Source organism: Marmota flaviventris, chromosome 3 (genome assembly GCF_047511675.1).
Source record: "Marmota flaviventris isolate mMarFla1 chromosome 3, mMarFla1.hap1, whole genome shotgun sequence".
In the NCBI taxonomy this organism is placed as follows: domain Eukaryota; kingdom Metazoa; phylum Chordata; class Mammalia; order Rodentia; family Sciuridae; genus Marmota; species Marmota flaviventris.
Genome location: NC_092500.1, coordinates 53,904,214 through 53,924,453, shown reverse-complemented (window position 1 = coordinate 53,924,453; position 20,240 = coordinate 53,904,214). Strand labels below are relative to the sequence as shown.

The 20,240-nt window shown below is 42.1% G+C and overlaps 1 protein-coding gene across 3 annotated transcripts in view; it reads right to left on the bottom strand.

Annotated features, from left to right (window-relative positions):
- The window catches only part of Ppm1h (protein phosphatase, Mg2+/Mn2+ dependent 1H), a 266,367-nt gene that overhangs the window by 122,111 nt on the left and 124,016 nt on the right, over nt 1-20,240 (bottom strand). For all 3 annotated transcript variants that reach the window (XM_071609704.1, XM_027925783.2, XM_071609705.1), the window contains exon 4: nt 16,405-16,517. In XM_071609704.1, the coding sequence (XP_071465805.1) occupies nt 16,405-16,517 (113 nt within the window). The remainder of the gene's footprint in view (nt 1-16,404; nt 16,518-20,240) is intronic.

The following is a 20,240-nucleotide window of genomic DNA, read 5'->3' as shown; positions in this document are numbered from 1 at the left end:
GGTCATGTCCTCAGAAGGCTCTGGGAAGGAGTCATACCTTGCCTATTCCTTGCTTCTGGTGGTTACTGATAATCCCTGGCTATGTCAATTTATTAACTCCGATCTCCACTTCCATCTTCACTTGGTCATGGCCCCTGTGTCTCTTGGTCTCTACTGGTCCTCCTTACAAGGACTCCATTTGTTGGATTTAGGGTACATCTAACGCAGATGGCCTCATCTTATGTTACAAAGGTACTGGTGGTAGGATTTGAACATGTCTTTTTGGGGACACAGTTTATCATTGTACAAGAGGTCGTATGAATCACATACCAGTTCTGCCCAAACCCACCTGATTGAAACTTAGTCATGTAGCCATACCTTAATCCACAACAGACTAGGGAAGGTAGTGCCCTGTGCCGAGAGGAGGAGGGATAGTGGCTGAGGGCAGCCAGAAAGTAGGAAAAGGAGATGGAGATGCACTACAGGAAAGTGGCAGGGACAGAATGAAGTCTGTCATGAGAGAAGAAGAGCCAAAGAGAACCTGGATGGGAAGGGAACCAGCAAGATGAGAGAACGTGCCTGCATGTTTGCAGGCAAAGGGGAGAAGCCCGGGTAAGACGGAAGATAAAGATAGGTGAGGGCAGAGATGATGGGTATAGACTGTTTTTGGAGGAGGTGAGACCAAGAACACCAGTGGAAGAAATCACTATATTCTTGAAGCTAAATATAGCAAGGTGCAAATCCTCTGAAATTCCCAATAATACAAGAAAAGAGAGTTGTGTTTTTTTTCCTTTTTTGCATTTTAAGCCCGTTGCCTGATTTCTTTTAGGCCCACCCTGGAATATATCTATTTTGCACAGCTCACTATACTTTTGTGCCCATGTACCTATATTACATGTAGATATGTTAGGAAACCCCATGAAGTTCAATGTCTCTCTTCCCAGAGACATTCCCAGTGTGGTGAGCCTGAGAGTTCTTGTAGAAATGTCAGCTTGACCAGAAGGCTGCCTGGTGGCAGTGTAGCAAAACAGTCATTAACACCTTGCATGATGTAATCACACATCAGCTGCAGAGGGCACCGTAGCCTGCAGAAGGGCAGTGTCTAGCACTTCTTGGTGTGGTGTCACCACTGAGAGGCTCCACTGTCAGAGCCCAGTGTTCGTGGGAAAGACTGTGTATGGGAGAGCTAAAGAAGACCCCCTGGCCCCCTTAAGCAGAATAATGATGGCTGTGACATGCAAAGATGGCCTGATGCATCATCCTGTGTGTGAGCACTTGGTCCTTGAGCAGAGAGACAGGGCACAGGTGCCTACTCACCAACAGAACTTATACACAACTTGGGCTAGTTGAGAGATCACTCATAAACTAAATAACTGAGTATCCATTCTAGAAAACAAAGATTCGTTTATTGGTCTTTTTTGACATCTATTCAACGTCTTCTGTGGACAAAAGCAATACGTGCAAAGCATGCATTGCCGGCATAGTACATCATGGAAAACCCGTGGGGACTACTGTTGGGGGATAATGTTACTAATAACAATTATGATTATTATTATATTAATATGCCAAGCACCTACTGAGTACTAACTACATACCAGGTACAGTGATTAGCATTTTATATACTTTAAATCACTTAATCCTTTCACTAAATTTATTCTAGATAAGTCTCTAGTTGTTCATTTTTACTGATGTGAGAGACTGGGTATTGTGTTCAAGGTCACACAGCACTATGATAAGTGGCAGAGGACAAGACCTCAAATCAGCATGTCTGTCTCTAGAATAGTGCCATTGACCACTATATAAACTGCACTGTACCACAAGCGCTGTTACCTATTTTACATACTAGGCTTCTGCTTTAAGATTCCATTTAAATAAAGGGTCTGCATATATGTAATACAGTCTAGCCACTTTTAAGACTACCTACTCACACTAAGGAATGAAATAGTCCATTTGGAAAAGGGACCACATCTCTTCGAAATATTGGTGGCAATTATGACCTGCTACCTCAAAATCATAAAGAACATGACTGAGAGAGGCAGGGTAAAAAGGCCAGCTATACAAAAACTTTGACACAGAAAAGCAGAAAAACAGGATTGAAAAGCAAGGAGAGAGATGAATCAGCGTGAAAATTAATTGCCTGAATCCAATTTTGCAGGCAGGCCTGGTGGCCCAGGGAAGGGAAAGAGTCTCTGCTCTGCAACTTCAAATGCCTCTTTATTCTGGGATGCCACTGGAAGAGAAAGGCAAGGGTCCAGGAGCTGGGTGGCAGAGCTCAGTCCAGCACGGAGCGCCAGGGGCGGCTCCGGGGCTGTGGGCTTCTTGTGCAGCTGAGCTTCCTGGGCAGCAGTGACCTTGACTTCACAGCTGACTTCACAGCTCGGTCTTGCAAGAAAGAGAAGGAAAGCAACAACAACAACAACAAAACTTGTGTGTTTGTCAAATGCCGGAGAGCCCAGAGGCTTTTTAAAGGGCTTTGCTGAAAAGGAACTTTTTTTCTGCGTTACTTAGAGACAAACACTGCTTGCCAAAACACTAGGTTAAAAAAAAAATAAAAAAAGAAAATTCACTAAACTTGAGAGCAGGAGAGAATATTACGGGTCGCCCAGGGTGCCCCAAAGCAACTAAATTATCCCTGTAAGCTATCTGGAGACATAGACACATGCTGTGTGTGCATTCGTGGTCCTATAGAGTGTGCTGACTTGAATTCAGCATGTTGTCCAGAACCAATCTAGTCAGAATACAGTGCTAGGGTCCAGCACTAATATTGGGCAGCAATATCAGTGGCTAAGATGAGTTACACTCTGCACTGGAGTCTGGAAGCAATTGAGAATACAATCTGAAAAGTTCATACACACACCTGTACCCATAGTTCATGTTGCCCTTTTCATTTCAAGCCCTCTAGACCATGATGCAAATTTGATTTTATTTTGTATTATAAACTGAGATATATTAAAGTGTCAAACCTCACTATTTCTAGTAGTGGCAACAGCAGTAATAATAAAATTGTTAATCACCATTACTAACTACAACTTATTAAGCACTTTCCATTTAGCAGAGAAACATTTTAAATGTATCCAATTCTTTTGTAATGTTTAATGATTTTACATGAATTAATGCTTTACTTATTTATTTTGAGTCTCCCTCACATACCCACTAAAATGTAAGCTCCAGAAGAGCAAGATTTTGGTCTTTATTATTATGTCTCTAGTTCCCAGAACAGTGCCTGGCACTCAATAAACATGCAAATTTTGGGGGTTTTTGGTGGGGGGAAGGGGATACTGCAAATTAAATCCAGAACTGCCCTACCACTGAGCTATATCCCTAGCCCTTTTGATTTATTAATTTACTTTTGAGACAGGGTCTTGCTAAGTTGCCAAGGTTGGCCTCAAACTTGTCATCCTCCTGCCTCAACCTCCCGAGTTAGGATTATAGGCATGTGCTACACCCAGCTGCAAGTATATTTTGAATTGAATTAACTCATTGACTTACATGTGGCCATACCTCCCTCACCTCTACTTTCTTTATTTGGTCTGTTTCTTTCTAGTCTTCAACTATAAAAGGTCCATTCCTGGTTCAAGGCCTTTGGTATTTCATCTGCCAGAAGGCTTCTCCCCAGACACCAGCTCAGCTCCTGCCTCGCATCCTTCAGAGCTTTACTCCGTCACTCCCTCCATGGGGGATGCCCTCCCTCCGTGCCCCATCTGAAACTGCAGCCCCTACCTGACTACTAAGTCCCTTGTTCTATTTTTCTCTTTAGAAACCATCACCATCTACTATACCCAACATGTCACTTATATGCCTTGCTTATTATCTACCATTCTAGAATGGTCTATAAGGGCAGGGGGTTTGTTCATGGCTATGTTCCCCACCTGACAGTACCTGGCATGGGCTTCATGCATACTATCTCTAGCCTGAATGGCAACCCTGAAGAGCAGAAACCAGCTTCTTCCACAGAGTGGAAGGCGAGGTATTTTCTGTAGGAGTGAGGGCTAGCTCTTTCAGACTGTAGCACTTGCAGGACTTGTCCCACTTTACCACACTGCATCCCCACAATGCTGGTTCACTTCCAAAAGGTGATACCTTCCTTCCTCACTTCTTGCCACTAGCAGCTAAAATGCATTTGGCCCTGGAGTGTATTGACTTGTTCACATACAAGAGCACCATGCTGAAAGTTCAATACTCATGTTGTCCAGTTAATTTCTCAGGACAAACCACTCACCTGATAACCGCAGACTGCACACCAGTGAGGACAATCTAGTGACTATCATAAAATAGGAATGACCTCCATGTTCCCTTTTCTGCTGATGACAACATAATGAGGGTGACATTTTACAAAAAAAAAAGTATGGTCCCATCAAAAGTATTTGTACCACAAAATGACCTCTAAGTGCCAAAAAACCTTCCCAATGCTATTCATAACCACAACAACACTGGAATAATAAAGCCAGGGGTCCATATGTGAGACCCCATTACATTGGATTCTGACTTGTGAAGCAATCTTGTTGATGCAGTGTATCATCATTGCTAGTACCAAGGACAAAGAACCCAATTACATACATGCTTGAGCTTTTTCCCAGCCCAAGGCAGTCTTCATTAAAGTCCAGTGCTCCATCTGTCACCCAAAACACCTGCATCTACTCATTATACTGCATTGTAAATGTATTTCTGCCTGCCTGACTTCCTGGGCTGTCAGTACAAAAAGATGGGGACCCCGTCTGCCTCATTTGAAGTAGGTGCCCCAGTACACTGATCAGCAGAACATCCCTGGCCAATGCATCCAAATAAATATTTGTTGAATCCTACTCCTCCTGAGGGAGATATAGAAGAGCCTAGGCAACTAGGGCAAGATGGTGAGTGAGGAGGTTGGGGGCAGCGCCACAGAAAAGGAACATGGAGAGGGTCTCCTAAGGAGGTCAACTTCCTGCCTGACAAAAGTGCTTGTGGACACAAGCAGGAGACCCAATCAGACAGACGCTTCCATTCTTGTGCTCCTAAGAGGGGGACCCAATGGATAAACTAAAACAGTGGTGTGGACAGAGGGGTCACCAATCAATAATAGTGAGGAGCGTGAGGACAGGAGAGGAGATAAGGAAAGGAAGAAATTCCAGAGATCATAAAAATAACAGGCCAAAACTTCCCCACTGGATTCCCAGTTCTGGGGCTCCTTCTCTTCAGAGAGTCTATCACTTTTGCAATAAACCTGCTTTGTATCTCTGTCTTATTCTTCCATTTTTTGCTGAATGGAGAATATGAACCTGGCATCTCTAGACGGTAACACTAACATGACATTTTACTCAATTTATATCTTTTATTCACATTGGGGTTCCTAACAAATGCACAAAGAATTGAACAAATTCGTCATAAATAAATATTAGATGGATTAAGGCATATTTATAAACGGTCCATTTATAGTAGTTACTTCAACCCTATTAAGGATCACATCAAGAAGAAGAAATGAGTTCAAATAAAAAAAAATCCTGAAAAATAGTTTGAGAGCACATCACAGACTAAACTATACAGCTGAACTTGTATGTCATTTAAAAATCTCTTGAATATAACATGACAAGCTAAAAATCATCTTAAAAGAACCGAAGTTGTTAAGCATCAGTAATCCTACCTAGTTAATGTAATTTTTCTTCTTTGAGCATGAAATGAGTATTGCTTTCTATGATGAACTTTCTAAAGACAAATATTTGGCATGCAGTCTACTTGGAGGTTTTTCCATTAGTGACATGTGCTCTTCTCAAACATGAAAGTAGATCATACCAAGTTCACTCTTTCTTCACTGTCTTTGACAGTTGGAAGCTGAACTGATCTCTCTTCTAAAATGAACCGTGACAAAATTAAAGTAACAAAAGAGCTAACGGTGTTTGGGCTTTAGAAAAGATAGTGACATCCCTATTGTCGCTTCATTGGAACAATGGGATGAAATGTATCAATAATGAATGAAGACACCATTACTAACTGAACCTCATGAATTCCCCTCCTAATGCCCACGGGTGGCCCAAACGGCTAATTGTGTGCCAAAATCAATTCTCTTGGGCCTGGGAATACAACTTAGATGACATTTCCCGGCAGCCTTTCTTGCTTCTCAGTATAGCCATACAACTGGATTCTAGCTAACAGAACACATGCAGAAGGGGTATGTGCCTCTTCCAGGCCTGGTCAATTAAACGGTTCCCTGTGTGCTCCTCCATGCTCTCTTTCCCTTGACTAGATGGAGATATGCCCAGAGCCAATGGAAGCCAAGTGTTAAATATTAACAGAGCCTCTTTCAGCCTGCATGACACAAAGCCACTGCTTTTCTTAGGCCAGTGAAGTTTGGGGTCTATGATTTCCATAGTCAGCCTACCTGATACAGCAGCTTACAACAGGGGACATGTGTATCTCTGCTGAATTCAGAGATCATTAAACTCTTATAACAAGAAAGCAAAATGAAAATAGTCACAAATTTTTTTAAGATCCTCAAAGTCATGGAAATGTAGTGCTGCATAAGGATCTTGAAAAATCCAATTATTGAGTACATTCTAGATAGGAGCTCCCACGGTTGATGCACAATTATTTTCATAAAGAGAGAATCCACTGGGTTCTTTGGCAGCTTGCTCCCTCTCTGGTTGGCTCTCCTGATGAATATGACAATAATAATAGCAGCCTGCCATCACTGTGGACTTGACCCCGTGCTAAGGGCTTTTCTCAGCTGCAAGGTGGGCACTGCCTTCAACTCCACTTACAGCTGACAAAACAGGTCCTGAAAACTTGGCACAGGCCCAAGGTCTCACAAAGCCAACAGTGGCAGAGCCAGGATTCAACCAAGGCAGCAAGTCCAGAGTCCTTCCTGTCAACACTGCCGTTTCCTGCACTGTCACCTCTGTCCCAGACTCACAGGGAGCCAACTTCACTGCTCACACCTGAAGTTATCTTTTACATCAATAAAACTCATCTTGTCATTCTAGCTGTTGTGAATCTTCCTTGTCTCTCCAAATGTGGCTCCAAATCTCACCACTTCAGCTTCTTTGAAGGTTTCAGTTTTATTCAAAAGGGTTGATTTGTGTCACCTACAAAAGGACTAAGGGGTCAGGAGACTAATAAATAGTACTCCCCAAAAGGGTTGGAGCAAGGATTAGTGAGTCGTTATTAAAGTCCTAGAAACTGGAAACAGTTCTTGCAACAAAGTGAGCCAATCGACACCCTAGCTAGGATTTGCCTTGTGTCTCAAATACTGCAGCGTCTGATTGAAGGGATCTGGATCTACCTCACATTGCTGACCACATGGAATTTAATATCTGCCTGAACACATTTTTTTTAAAAGGTACTGATAATCTATCTCTCACGTCCTGATATTTTTACTTTCTTTGCAATAGGAGTTATACCTGGTTCCCCTGGTAAAGAAAGTTTTATCTGGTTAGGTTTAGCCCACACTCTGGGGAAGTGGGGTCTCTTTGAGGTTCACTACTTCATCTTACTGGGTTTCACATCATCTGCAAACCAGGTGATGTGGCCCTGAGAGTCTTTATCTTAGCGGACTGGAGTGGATCAAAGATAGAGCCTTGGGGTCTTCCACTAGAAAGTTCCCTCCTGACTCTGATGTATTGTTTTACCCTCTTCTGGCACTCAGGGACAGAAAAGATCACTAATCTGATCACAACAGCCACATGCTGGCATTTCTAAGTGCGAGTCCTGCACTTTTACACCAATTCCACAAGACTTTCCAGCTCAGCCTCTCATTGGGCTAGGAGAAAAGGGAAGTGGAGGGGTTGGGGTGGGGACAAGAGCCATAGCTCCACTTCCTAAGGGCTCCACAATAAGGGACTAAAAGTTTACATGGATCATGTCTGACCCATTCCAGATGAGGCTTAGCTGGGGTAGAATAGTGCCACAGTCTGGCTCTATTCCCAGCAGTAGATAGGGGAGATAGGAGCTAGATCATGCAAGAATTCTCACCCCCAAATCCCACTTTTCAAAGGAACAGGGCCACTGGGTGCCATGGAGCATGCCTATAATCCCAGCAGCTGGGGAGGCTGAGACAAGAGAATCATGAGTTCAAAGCCAGCCTCAGCAATGGCGAGGTGCTAAGCAACTCAGTGAGACACTGTATCTAAATAAAATGCAAAATAGGGCTGGGGATGTGGCTCAGTGGTCAAGTGCCCCTGAGTTCAATTCCTGGTGGTGGTGGCGGGCAGGGCCAACATTCCTGAATACTACTGGAAGAAAAAAAAAGACACAGCCACAGGACAGAGGTGTAGGCAGTCCCCCACCCCACCACAGAGGCACACTGTGGACTGGACCTGTGGGCTTCAGCTCCCCTGCAGTGCGATGTCCAGCTATAGCACCAATAGCTGAGACTGATGGTAGCCTCAGGCTTGGAACAGCTATAATTTTTAAATACTGAGGACCTACTAGATCCTTCCTGGCTCTCTCAGATGCCCAGGAGGTAGACTATAGAGCAGTGATTCTTAAACTTGAGAATGTATCAGAATCACTGGGAGGACTTGTTCCAACGCATGCTGCTCAGAGCAAGGGGTGAAAATATCCAAGGTAGGAGATCAGGAGGAAGTCCAGAGAGAAGGGGGCTCTCAGGTGCCCTCAGTATAGACAGTGAGTGGCTTGACAGGAAAAGAAGAGATTGTTTGGGGCCGTCACCTGGTCTCCAGGACTCTGCATGTATTTGTGATCATTTGACAATATTATTTTCTTTCTGCCAGTCCCTTCTACGAGCACAGGCACAGCTAAGGGATCATGTAAGAGGCATTCAAAAAAGATGAGGGCGGTACAGAAAAAGGCTGAAACAGCAATTTAACTTTCACAGTGGAGACTGGTTGGTTAATTTGGTACCTCTGCATGCTATTTTTCAGATACATGTCAAAGAAAGTGAGAGGTGTAGTGAATTTAATGTAGTCAATGGAAGAAGATCAAATATATTTCTGAACTCAGAGGAAGGCTACTATCAAAGAGGTAGCTGACTGGCAGGGATGAATAGATGAACCACTTATAAGCAATGAGGAGCTTCAGGAAGGTTCTGTAATGGACATTGGTGAAATCGCCAACATAAGAAGGAATGAACAGTTCTTTACATTCTCTTGGGTTTGGAGGCAGTTATATAACGTTTCATTATCTTTTCACCAACAAAGGGGAGAAGCTTGGGAGAGAAGACACCACAGATGTGTAAGTGGTTTTGAATTTAGAATTGTATAAGTCTTGTTTAATATCTCACTCCTATCCTCAAGAAAATTCAGACTTGCCAATAGGAATTCATCTCTCACCTAATACAGAAAGGCTTCAACTTAAAATGGGGTCTTACTGGAAAACTAAGAATGAGTGAAAGAGAAATGAAAGAAAACCATCCTGGATGGACTCACAGGGTTCATTTAAACAATTCATGGAAGGCTTGTTCAGTCTTGTTGAACATAGTTAATGAACAAACACATTTACCTCCCCACCTTTTCAAGCCATGAAGATGACTTTGTATTTTCAAGACTCCATGGGCTCATATTATATTAATAATAATTACAGCAATAATAAAAAATAGTTATTATTAAATAATTATTAATAATAACAATTAATATTGGGGTACTGGGGATAGAACCCAGAGGCACTTTACCACTGAGCTACATCTGCAACCTATTTTAATTTCTTATTTAGAGACAAGGTCTTGCTAAGTTGCCCAGGCAGACTGACTTTGAACTTGAAATCCTCCTGCCTCAGCCTCCTGAGTTGCTGGGATTACAGGCTTACACCACTGCGACCAGAATGGGGAAAAAGTCATACAACTAAATGAAGGGTTTGACTTCATGGCAGTGACCACTGATAGAAGAGTTATCAGAAGATCTGTATGTTACTTCCAATGCATCATTATGAAAATGGAAACAACACTTCAAATGGTCTCAAAACTTTGGGACCCTTGGAAGGAAATGGCAGCCCTCACTTTGGGAAAATACCTTTTCCTATACAATAAGTGAATGAGCTGGATCTCTCCAACCTTATTTGCTTGATGACTGAAATGCATTTCAAATAGCCGCTACACGTAGCTCTCCATGTACCTACACTCCATAATCCATTTTAGGTAAAATCTAAGATGCCATGGAATATAGTATGTCATGAGTTTACGTACAAATAAGCAGGGAGGTAAGATGTTAATTAGAAATTCTTGCTTTACAAATGTTAAAATGAGAAACACACAAAATCCCAAATCTTGGCAAGGATGGGAGATCCCGAGGTGTGGCAAAGAGTTTGAGGACATAGGATTTTTGACTCCCACTCCTGGGCTAGATGGAAGCCTTGCTCCTCAGTAGCTGGGGGACTTTGAGCAAGTTGCTTCACCTTGCTGTGTCTTCGTGTATTTTTCACGAACAGTATTTATCTAATATTAGCAAGGTCTTCTTATTAAATACGATCTATTACAGTATTTAGTATGTGCCTAGCATTTACTAGCTATCTTATTATTGCTGTTACTGTAATTCTCACAAGAATGGAATTAAGAATTTAACAAATTTTAAATGGTTTCCTTTAATCTGAATGAGCTCACCTCGTCTCAGTTGCCAAACCTTCAGACATTGTTTGAAACAAGTGGTAATGGCTTAGCTTCCTCAGTGCCTTAGTTCTCTAGAAATAAAATGAAATCGTCTAAAATGGAGCCAAAGCACCTTCCTAAACTGAAAAACACTCAGTGCCCTAAGGAGCTGATGACTCAAACACAATGGGTGATAGTTTGCATATTGCTTTGCATGACATTTGCATGCTACTAGTTCATTTTTGCTTGAAGTGAAAATCCACCCACCATCTGCTTCTTTCCTAGTCCCTTAAGATTGCTAGGTAATGAATTGGCTGCCTTTGCCTGGGAAAAAATAAAGCAACTGGTGAGCAACATGCAGTGACTGCATGCGTCTCTATGGCTGGTTAGCTCTCGGAAGTCTGTCTTTGGCTGCAGATCAGACCTCTGAGGCTGTCACCCGCACCAGTGTGGACCACTTTACACAGAGGATGGCCACCGACTCAAACACCAGTAAGCTACAAACAGCATCAGGCAGCATTTTCTGAAGACAACCCCTGAACACACATATGCCTGATGGTAAATATACAGCTAAGTGGTTTAGGACTTAGTTCTTGACCACTGGTGGCCTCCAAATCAAGACAATGCAAAACTTCCCCATTTTCTGAATGTGAATAATTATAGGGCAATGAACATACAACAAAGATTTATTTTCACTCTCAAAACTGTCATGGTCTAAAGTAAACATATGACAGCTAATATCTAGAAATTAAAAAATAAATTAGCACTTCATTAATCAGGGCCCTGTTACCAGAATCTGTCAGCTCTAATCATGTTTAAACTAAACTCTTGAATTCCTGGACTGCTTGTCCTTAGGTGATAATAGAACTACATTTCTATAGATATGAAAAAGTTCACTTAGGTTGTTCTCTCTTGGAAATAACTGAATATTTTTAAAAATTCAATTATTTATAGTATATCATTAGTATATAAAGTAGGCAATGATCCTATCATTGTATAAAATGATACAAAGTATCTATGGTTTATAAAAAAAGCTGTAACTAGCACTCTAATGAGTAAGTGTCCTAATGAATTACATAGGATAGTTAATGGGCCTCAATTAGTGTGTGTGTGTTTTTCAATGTAAAGGCCACTTCAAGAGGTCAACCTTTAGGAATATTCCAAATATTCCAGCCAACTCCTTTGTCCTAAAGTGATGGGAATAGGGAGTGGGATAGACCTGAGTAAAGTCTACAGACTCAAGGGCTAACCAAGAGCCTTAATGATTTTCTAATACTTACTTAGCATGGATTTTGACCAATAGCCTCGGTACTTTTCCAACATCTGTCTAACATGGATTTTGATCAACGTCCCATATCCAGAAGCTATATATGCACCTAGACTATTATTTAAGTGGCAACCTGCTATCAGGTACCCTCTCACCCTGTGGGAGTTGTCTCTCTTTTCTTCTCACCTAAATAAATCCTTTCACTTGTGCCCTCTATTATTGCCTACGGTTTATATTCTTTGAATTCGTGAGACAAAAAAACAGAAAGAAATTGGCATCAAGTTGCTAGGGTTTGCTGCAACACTGGAGGGCACAGCCTGTCACTAAAAGCTGCAATATGCCAATCAATAATAGTGGAGAAGAATCCACTTTTCTAGCTGTGACCTTTGTAGCTGATGCCAGTGGGCACTCCCTGCCTTGATTCGCTGCTAACACTAAAATAGGCTTTTTTGGCTGCAGAGGCCTGCAGCTTACACAGACCCCACCTATCTGCCAGCAGAAGTAGAGAACTGAGTTTTATCTCAAACTGCAATTTCACTATCAATGATTGATAGAACATAGAAATGTTGATAGAACATACAAATGCCAATTTATATTGTTTATGCTTCTATATGAACTATGACCCACGTGTGACAACCAATTAACTTAAAATCCCAAATTCCTATCTGGATATGGGGACCTGAATACTACAAATGAAATTAAGCTTATTAGGGTTTAGAGGTACTATATTATCATAGGTTGATTTTTATTTTATGCTTTACAGCTTTATTAAGGAAAAAAAGCATTTGTTAGGTTTTAAAATTATTGGAAATAAATGTAGGGTGGGTGCAGCTCAGCGGTAGAGTGCTTGAGCAGCATGCATGATCTCTAGCACCACCCCCCCTAAAAAAAAAAAAAGAAAAAAAATCATACTTTCATAAACACTTAGAAAACAGGGTCCTTAGTTAAAATTCCAAAAACTGACCCTTAAGAAACATTTGCTGTAGAGACCAACCTCTCTCTCCCAATGATGTCATGATCTAGAACTGAGCAAGAGGCCAGAGTCTGGCCCTGCAGTATGTTTGACAAGCTCCTGATTCCTGTCCAGAAGCTGCTTAAACCCTGAAGCAGGCAGGGAAGGAAAGGAGGAGAGGCAGATGTGCTATGATTTTTCCTTTGTCCCCATCTTGAAGATGTAGTCTTGGCCTGTGTCTGTACATTAATTTACTTTCCATAAGTGTCACTTCCACAGGATAATCTTCAGAATGCCAGAAATTTTAGAAGTTATCTGGCCCAATACAACCACCTGTATAGATAAGGAAATCCAGGTCTGGTGTGGAAAATCAGCTCTCAAGGAAAAAAAAAGGATGGGGTGGGGGCAAGAGCCCAGGAGATGAACACAGGATAGGAGGCTCCAGGGCCAGGGCTGGAACTTCTGGGACATAGAAACCATGGCTAGGCAAGTGTCTCTGGTAGGCAGTGTGGACCTTTGATGGAAAACTTGTATAAAAATGAGGAAAAGGCACTGGGGAGAAATTCAGTCTTTTTTTTTTTTTTGTACAGGGATTGAACTCAGGGGCACTTAAGCATGGAGCCATATCTCCAGCCCTTTTTAAAATGTTTTATTTGGAGAGAGGGTCTCATTAAGTTGCTTGGGTCCTCACTAAGTTTCTGAGGCTGCCTTGGACTTGTGATCCTCCTGCCTCAGCCTCCTGAACGACTGGGATTACAGGTGTGTGCCACTGTACCTGGCAGGAGTTAGAAGGCGGATATTCTAACATAAAAATATCTGGGCTTGGAAGTTAACTTCCGAGTCTGGGGTCAGTTGGTAGAGGTGCTTCCTCATGGGTGGGTAGGGTGGGAGGTGGCCAGGGAGCAGGTACTCAGTTTGCTAGGAAAGCAAACTCACTTTAAAAGACATGGAACTGGACATGAAGGCAAGAGGCAGACATGAGCATGGCTGCCGAGTCACCCATCTAGTCCTGTTTAGTCAGAACAGAAAGGAATTGCTCCTCTGCTGCTCATCTCTCTCCCAATGATGTCATGATCCAGAACTGAGCAAGAGGCCAGAGTCCGGCCCTGCAGTGTGTTTGACAAGCTCCTGATTCCTGTCCAGAAGCCGCTAAACCCTGAGGCAGGCAGGGAAGGAAAGGAGGAGAGGCAGATATGCTATGATTTTCCTTTGTCCCCATCTTGAAGATGTAATCTTGGTCTGTGTCTGTACCCAGGCAGGCCAACCTCGATGAATGGCACTCCTAGGACTTCCTGTCAGCTGGCTTCCAGGCTGGGCTCAACAAATAGGAAGCCCAGGCAAGAGATGAGAGGGTGGGAAGAAAGAATTTCCTTAATTTCTCCTGTAGCTCCTGCCCCGTGGCCCCTCATTAATGGCACCTACTCTCTTGGGGCTCTGGAATAGCATTTTTGTGTGAGTGTGTATACGGTCTCTGCAGGCCTAGGGGGACCAACTCCTTCCTGGGGGCCTCCGTACTCCTGGCCAGTTCCCTTTTACTTCTTCATTGATGCAATGAATTGGAGTCTGTCTCCTGTCAGAACCATGCCTGGGCACTGGGAACAGAATTTGAGAAAAAAGCATCTATATTCTATCATTTACTGGGCAAATGTTTACACTGAAACCTGAGCTATCTTACACAGTAAAATAGAAGATGTACTTATACTTTTAAAATAAATGTTCCTTCAAAAAATCCATCCTTGTGGGGGAAAAGGTACATTCATACACTGCTGCTGGGACTGCAAATAGGTGCAACCACTCTAGAAAGAAGTAGGGAGATTCCTCAGAAAACTTGAAATGGAACCACCATTTGACCCAGTTATCCCACTCCTCAGCATATACCCCAAAGATTTAAAATCAGCATACTACAGTTATGCGGCCACATCAATGAAGGACACTAGGTGTCTTTCAACAGATGAGTGGATAAAGAGAAGGTGGCATATATATACAATGGAATATTACTCACCCATAAAAATGAAAAAAATTATGGCATTTGCCAGGAAATGGATGGAACCGGACACTACCATGCTAAGTGAAATAAGCCAATTTCAAAAAACCAAAGGTCAAATGTTCTCTGATATGCAGATGCTAACACACAATAAGGCGGGTGGGGAAAACAGACGAACTTTGGATTAGACAAAGGGGAATGAAGGGAAGAGAAGGTGGATGAGAATAGGAAAGACAGTAGAATGAATCAGATATAACTTTCCTGTGTTCATATATGAATAAACGACCTGTTAACTCCACATCATGTACAACCACGAGAATGGGAAGTTATATTCCGTGTATGTATAATATGTCAAAATACATTCTATTGCCCGGTGCAGTGGTGCCCGCCTGTAATCCCAGTGGCTCCAGAGGCTAAGGCAGGAGGATTGTGAGTTCAAAGCCAGCCTCAGCAATGGCAACTCAGTGAGACCCTGTCTCTATATAAAATACAAAAATAGGGCTAAGGATGTGGCTCAGTGGTTGAGTGCCCTTAAGTTCAATCCCTGGTACCCTCCTACCCAATTATATTCTATTGTCATGCATAACTAAAAAGAACAAATAAAAAAAAATTTTAAAAATCCATCTTCAAACTCCAATCACTGCTGCCTTGGCAGTTCTGTGTCCTCTGTTCTCCGGGATCTTCAGTGGGAAAGGATGCTACACTAGAAGGAATGGAGGCACCTCAGGCCTCGGTCTCCTGTTTTGTCCATGGAAATAAAACTGGGTGCTTTTCCTGATATCCTCCAGGGGGCTGGTTTTGCAGGCTACAGAGATAGTAGCAATGAAACAAGCTGGTGACTGGGAAGGGGAAAGGGGTGGGGGTCAGCCCTCCAGAAGGGCCAGAGTGAGCAGGGGTGCTCACCATAGGCATGGGGCCTAGAGGAACGAGAGAATCCACTGCAGCCCTCACCAGTGAACCGCTCCTCTTCTGTAGACACTGTGTTTCGATTTTTTGTTATTTTCAGAATAAAGAGTTTTTAGGAAAAGGTCCTGTTATATAGCCATCTATTTTGTTATGAAAGTGAAGAAGTGTATAACACATAGTAGAACATTTTTCTTCACCAAGTCTGTAATTTTTAAATTCCTCGCACTAAAAGGTAAAGAAGCATCTCATTATTTAAAATAAAATTATAACACACATTTATCATTTTCCCTGGCCGTGCTGGATAAAGTAGGGTTAAACATGATCTCTTGGCCAAAGTTCCCTTTACCTGAACCTGGGAGAGAAGAGACTGCAGCCTCTAAGAATATGTGCATAAAGGGAGCAACTTCAGGGAGGGGACAGTGTGAAGTCATATGGGGAAGTGTAGGCAGCTGGGAGCCGGGGTCTGGTCCTCCTCCAAGTACCCACTCCATTCAAATCCCCTCTCTGCTTTAAATATTCTGCCTCTGCTAACCTTTCATTGAAAATAAGGTTCTGAATTCAAAATAACATTTTAATACTACTGGTGTAAACTAATTGCAGGTCTATATACGATGAACAACTAAAAGACTACCTTTAATTCCAATCTGATGGTTCTTAAATGAATTTTTATTATGACGTAGGTTTATGTTTCTTAATACCGAATCCAAGCAGGATTATTTTTATCTCTAATCGTTTAATTTTTAAAGAAAAGATAAAAGCGATCAGAAGGCATTCGAACTTGGTAGGAATCAGACAGTGAATGCACTTACCTGCTGTCCCCAGCGTTTGCCACATACAGCTTCCCCAGGAGGCAGACCACAATGAGGGCCGTGCAGCCACCAGATATATTATATGAACTTCTCTCTCGTTCTATCTGTAGGTCCTGGAGAAGAAAAGAATGTTAGTGCTGGGTTGTGAGGAAGTTGTATCCAAGGCTTTCTTACCTCTCATTCCCTGGACAAAAACCTATGTGTCTGGATATGCTTCAAGAAGGGACAAGGACATCCTCTTTCCTACCACCTATTGAGCACTTCTGGGAGGGCATCTGTACTAGACCATCTGCACACCAGAGACAGGAAACAAAGGATGGCAAACAATATTCTTCAGAAATGAGAAGAATAAATGCCACTCATAATATATCACAGCTTCTGAAAGCTTGCGTCTTTGTATGGACTGCCTGAGCGGCTCGGCAGTATATGGATTAGAGAAGCTGGAGTGCTAAGAACTTGGACCTGATTAGTGTTTTTAACTCCAAAGTCTCAAAAAAATACTAGTTTCCTGTGCAGCTGGATAGGCAGCTTCAGCATAGGCAGGAGTCAACCCATGACTTATAGATCAAACAGAGAGGCTTCTGAACTTTGATCTGACTTTCCCTCTTCCCATAGCTACTCATTCAGAATGGTGACACACTCATAATAGTAACATCCAACATTCACCCAGAACTTTCTCTACATTGGGCAGCACGCCGAGCACTGTACCTGCACCACCTCATTTTAACCTCAGGATCGTTATTACCAATCTTGTTGTTCAGATGCAGGGAAGAGGGGTAGACTGCTCATATTTACCTGGTTATAAACCTGATTTCAACCTGGTTCTCCTCCAAAACCTTATTATCTGCCACTTAATGTGGCATCCCCAAGAAACTTAACAAAAGACCCATTTTTTTTTTTCTTTAAAGTACTGGGGATTGAACTCAGGGGCATTCGGCCAGTGAGTCACATCCCCAGCCCAATTTTGTATTTTATTTAGAGACAGGGTCTCACTGAGTTGCTGAGTGCCTCACCATTGCTGAGGCTGGCTTTGAACTCATGATCTTCCTGGCTTAGCCTCCCAAGCCACTGGGATAACAGGCATGCACCACCTCGCCCAGTGAGACCCAAATTTTTATTGACTTAATGTGAACCATCAAGACAGATGCCTTTGTCATAAGACCCAGCTATACCATGCCTTGGTATTTACCCTGAAGAATAAAAGTCATCATACCACAGTGATATCATACCATATGCATATCCATGTTTATAGCACCACAATTCACAATAGCCAAATTATGGAACCAGCCAGGTGTCCATCAACAGATGAATGGACAAAGAAAATATGGTATACATACCAAATGGAATTTTATGTAGCCATAAAGAAAAATGAAACTATGTCATTTGCAGGAAAATGGGTGGAACTAGAGACCATTATGTTAAGTGAAATAAGCCAAACCAGAAGGCCAAGGGTCCTATTTTTTCTCTCATATGCGGAAACCAGAGGAAAAAAGGAAAAGAAAAGTGGCAGTGGGGAGAATCTCAGGAAAAGCAAAGAGAAATCAGTAGAGGAATGAGACTAGGGGAGGGAGGGGGAAGTGGTGGGAAGTGATATTGGCCAAATTATACTGTTATATCATGTGCACGCATGAATTTGTAACAACAAATACCATCATTATGTACAACTATAAAACACTAATAAATGTAAAAAAAAAAAAAAAGATGTCTTTGTGAAATTCTATGTTAGTGGCCAGAGTTAAGTGCTCTGTGTCCTCAGAAAAATTCAAGTTGAGTGGAGAAGATACACTGAACACCAAGCTTGAAGCTATCTACCACTGTTGGGGCAGAGGGAGGGGAATTGAGGGTTGGGTAAAAATTACAAGAAGAACGGAGCCCAGCCTGATTTTTGATGGTGCTGTTGGCAGATTTAGGACCAGGGCACTTTTGTGATTCTTAGAAACCCAGGGAGTGAGAGCTCAGCTGCTTCAGCCAGCCTCCTCGTGGAACAGGAGAGAAAACTCTGTAATCCAATGTTTTACTAGCAACTGCTATGCTCCGGGGGCCAGAGATGGTGGTATAAAGAGATAAATCGCCAGTGGGAAACTGCAAGCAGAAGAGGCTCAGCTGAGGAAATAAGATTAGGAGCAGCATGGTTAAAGAGTAAATACAGAGAGACTCAAAGACAGGATGGAGGAGGAACTGACATACTGAGAGTGAAGTGGGCAAGAAGAGGGAGGGCTGAGAGCCATGGGGTTTGGGGGGCATACAAGGAAAGATTTTGATGAAGATTTTGGAGGGGGCAGCAGCACCAAGTCACAGAAGGGTCCAGCAGAGAACCACAAAGCCAGGACTACACTAGATATATATATATTTTTTACATTGAAACTCCATATAGACTTTCTTAAAGGATTGTCATAAGGATTAAATTAGAGGGCATATGCAGGGCTAGGGGAGCTTAGCAGCTCATATGGATCCTTCCTACAGCCTAGAAGCTTCATGATGGAAAAAAGTGATTTTTTTTTTTTTTTTGCTTACTTTAGACTCTTAATACCTACACAGGACCAGCTAAATGGTACTTTAATAAATGTTAAAAGGACAAATGAATATACTTTAAAATGCTTGGGTTCCAGATTATCTCCCTACCACCTTATCTCTGCATTATCATGAGAAATGGATTCTGCATTTCACATATGAAAAGCTTACCACACGAATGCTCATGGAGATAACAATTAAGCAGGAACCTTTGCTTCAGTGAAATGCCCTCAGCGGATAAGAAGGAATGAATGATTATCAGCTCTTACTGAAAGAGGGTAGGAGGCTGGAGGGTAAAAGGAAGATGTAAAAAATGTCAGATAGGATGGATTATCTCAAGGAAGTTAAAAAGAGGAGAAAAAAAAATCCATATCAGACTTTTTGTGTTTAACCTCCAAAATACAAAGCCAGAACCAACAAAACCATCCACAAAGTTTTTTTTTTTGCATTTAAATAATCATATAAAGTTGATATCAGGGTACATCCATATTCCATATATAATCAATTGGTGTATCCAAGTCCACAATCCAAAAATTACTGTTTTTAATACATTGGAAGGAATTGCTCTAGAGCTACAGAAACTATCCCTTCTCAACCAGAATCAATATTTGTTTGAATACCTAAAGTCCGATTCAAAGATGATTTTTATTAAAAACTTGGAGCACCCAGCTGCTTGCATGCGATGTGTATGGTGCCTGATCTGCATCTAGCGAATTATCAGTGCAATCCAAAAGGGAGGAAAGCCTTTAGGGTACACAAAGTCCATGTAAAAGAACTGTTGGAGGTGAAGGATTCCCTCAGGACTCAGATAAACAAGTTTATTTTGCATTTTATGTAGGGGTATTATTTATCATGGTTTGTAACAGAAGAAAATCTAATTTTAAAATTACTGAATCCTTAGGGGGAGGGGGAAAAAAAAAAAAAGACCGAGCATTCAACACCAAGATATTGTGCTATGGTGTTCGTAGTCACACTTCTTCTTGAGTGAAAACATCCCAGTTCCTAAGCTGAGTTAATTCCTTAGTATTATATTAATGGTGTGGCTCAAGATTCTTTTCTAATTAATTATATTGTTTCTTTCATCTTTTCCTATGTTTCAACTACATTCCCTCCTTAGCTGCCTCCCAATAAGGAATGCTAAATCTGGCAGTGCTTTCTCACCAAGCGTGGACTCCAGTGTAACTATTTTTTTATCCAAGAAACTTTCTAACTCAAGCTTGCTTTCTTTGGTCCCCTCCTCCACACCCATGTGGGACTATGCATACAGGCCCAGTACACACAGGCACACATTAATTACAAGTGTGCTCTCTGCAGTCACGGTGGCA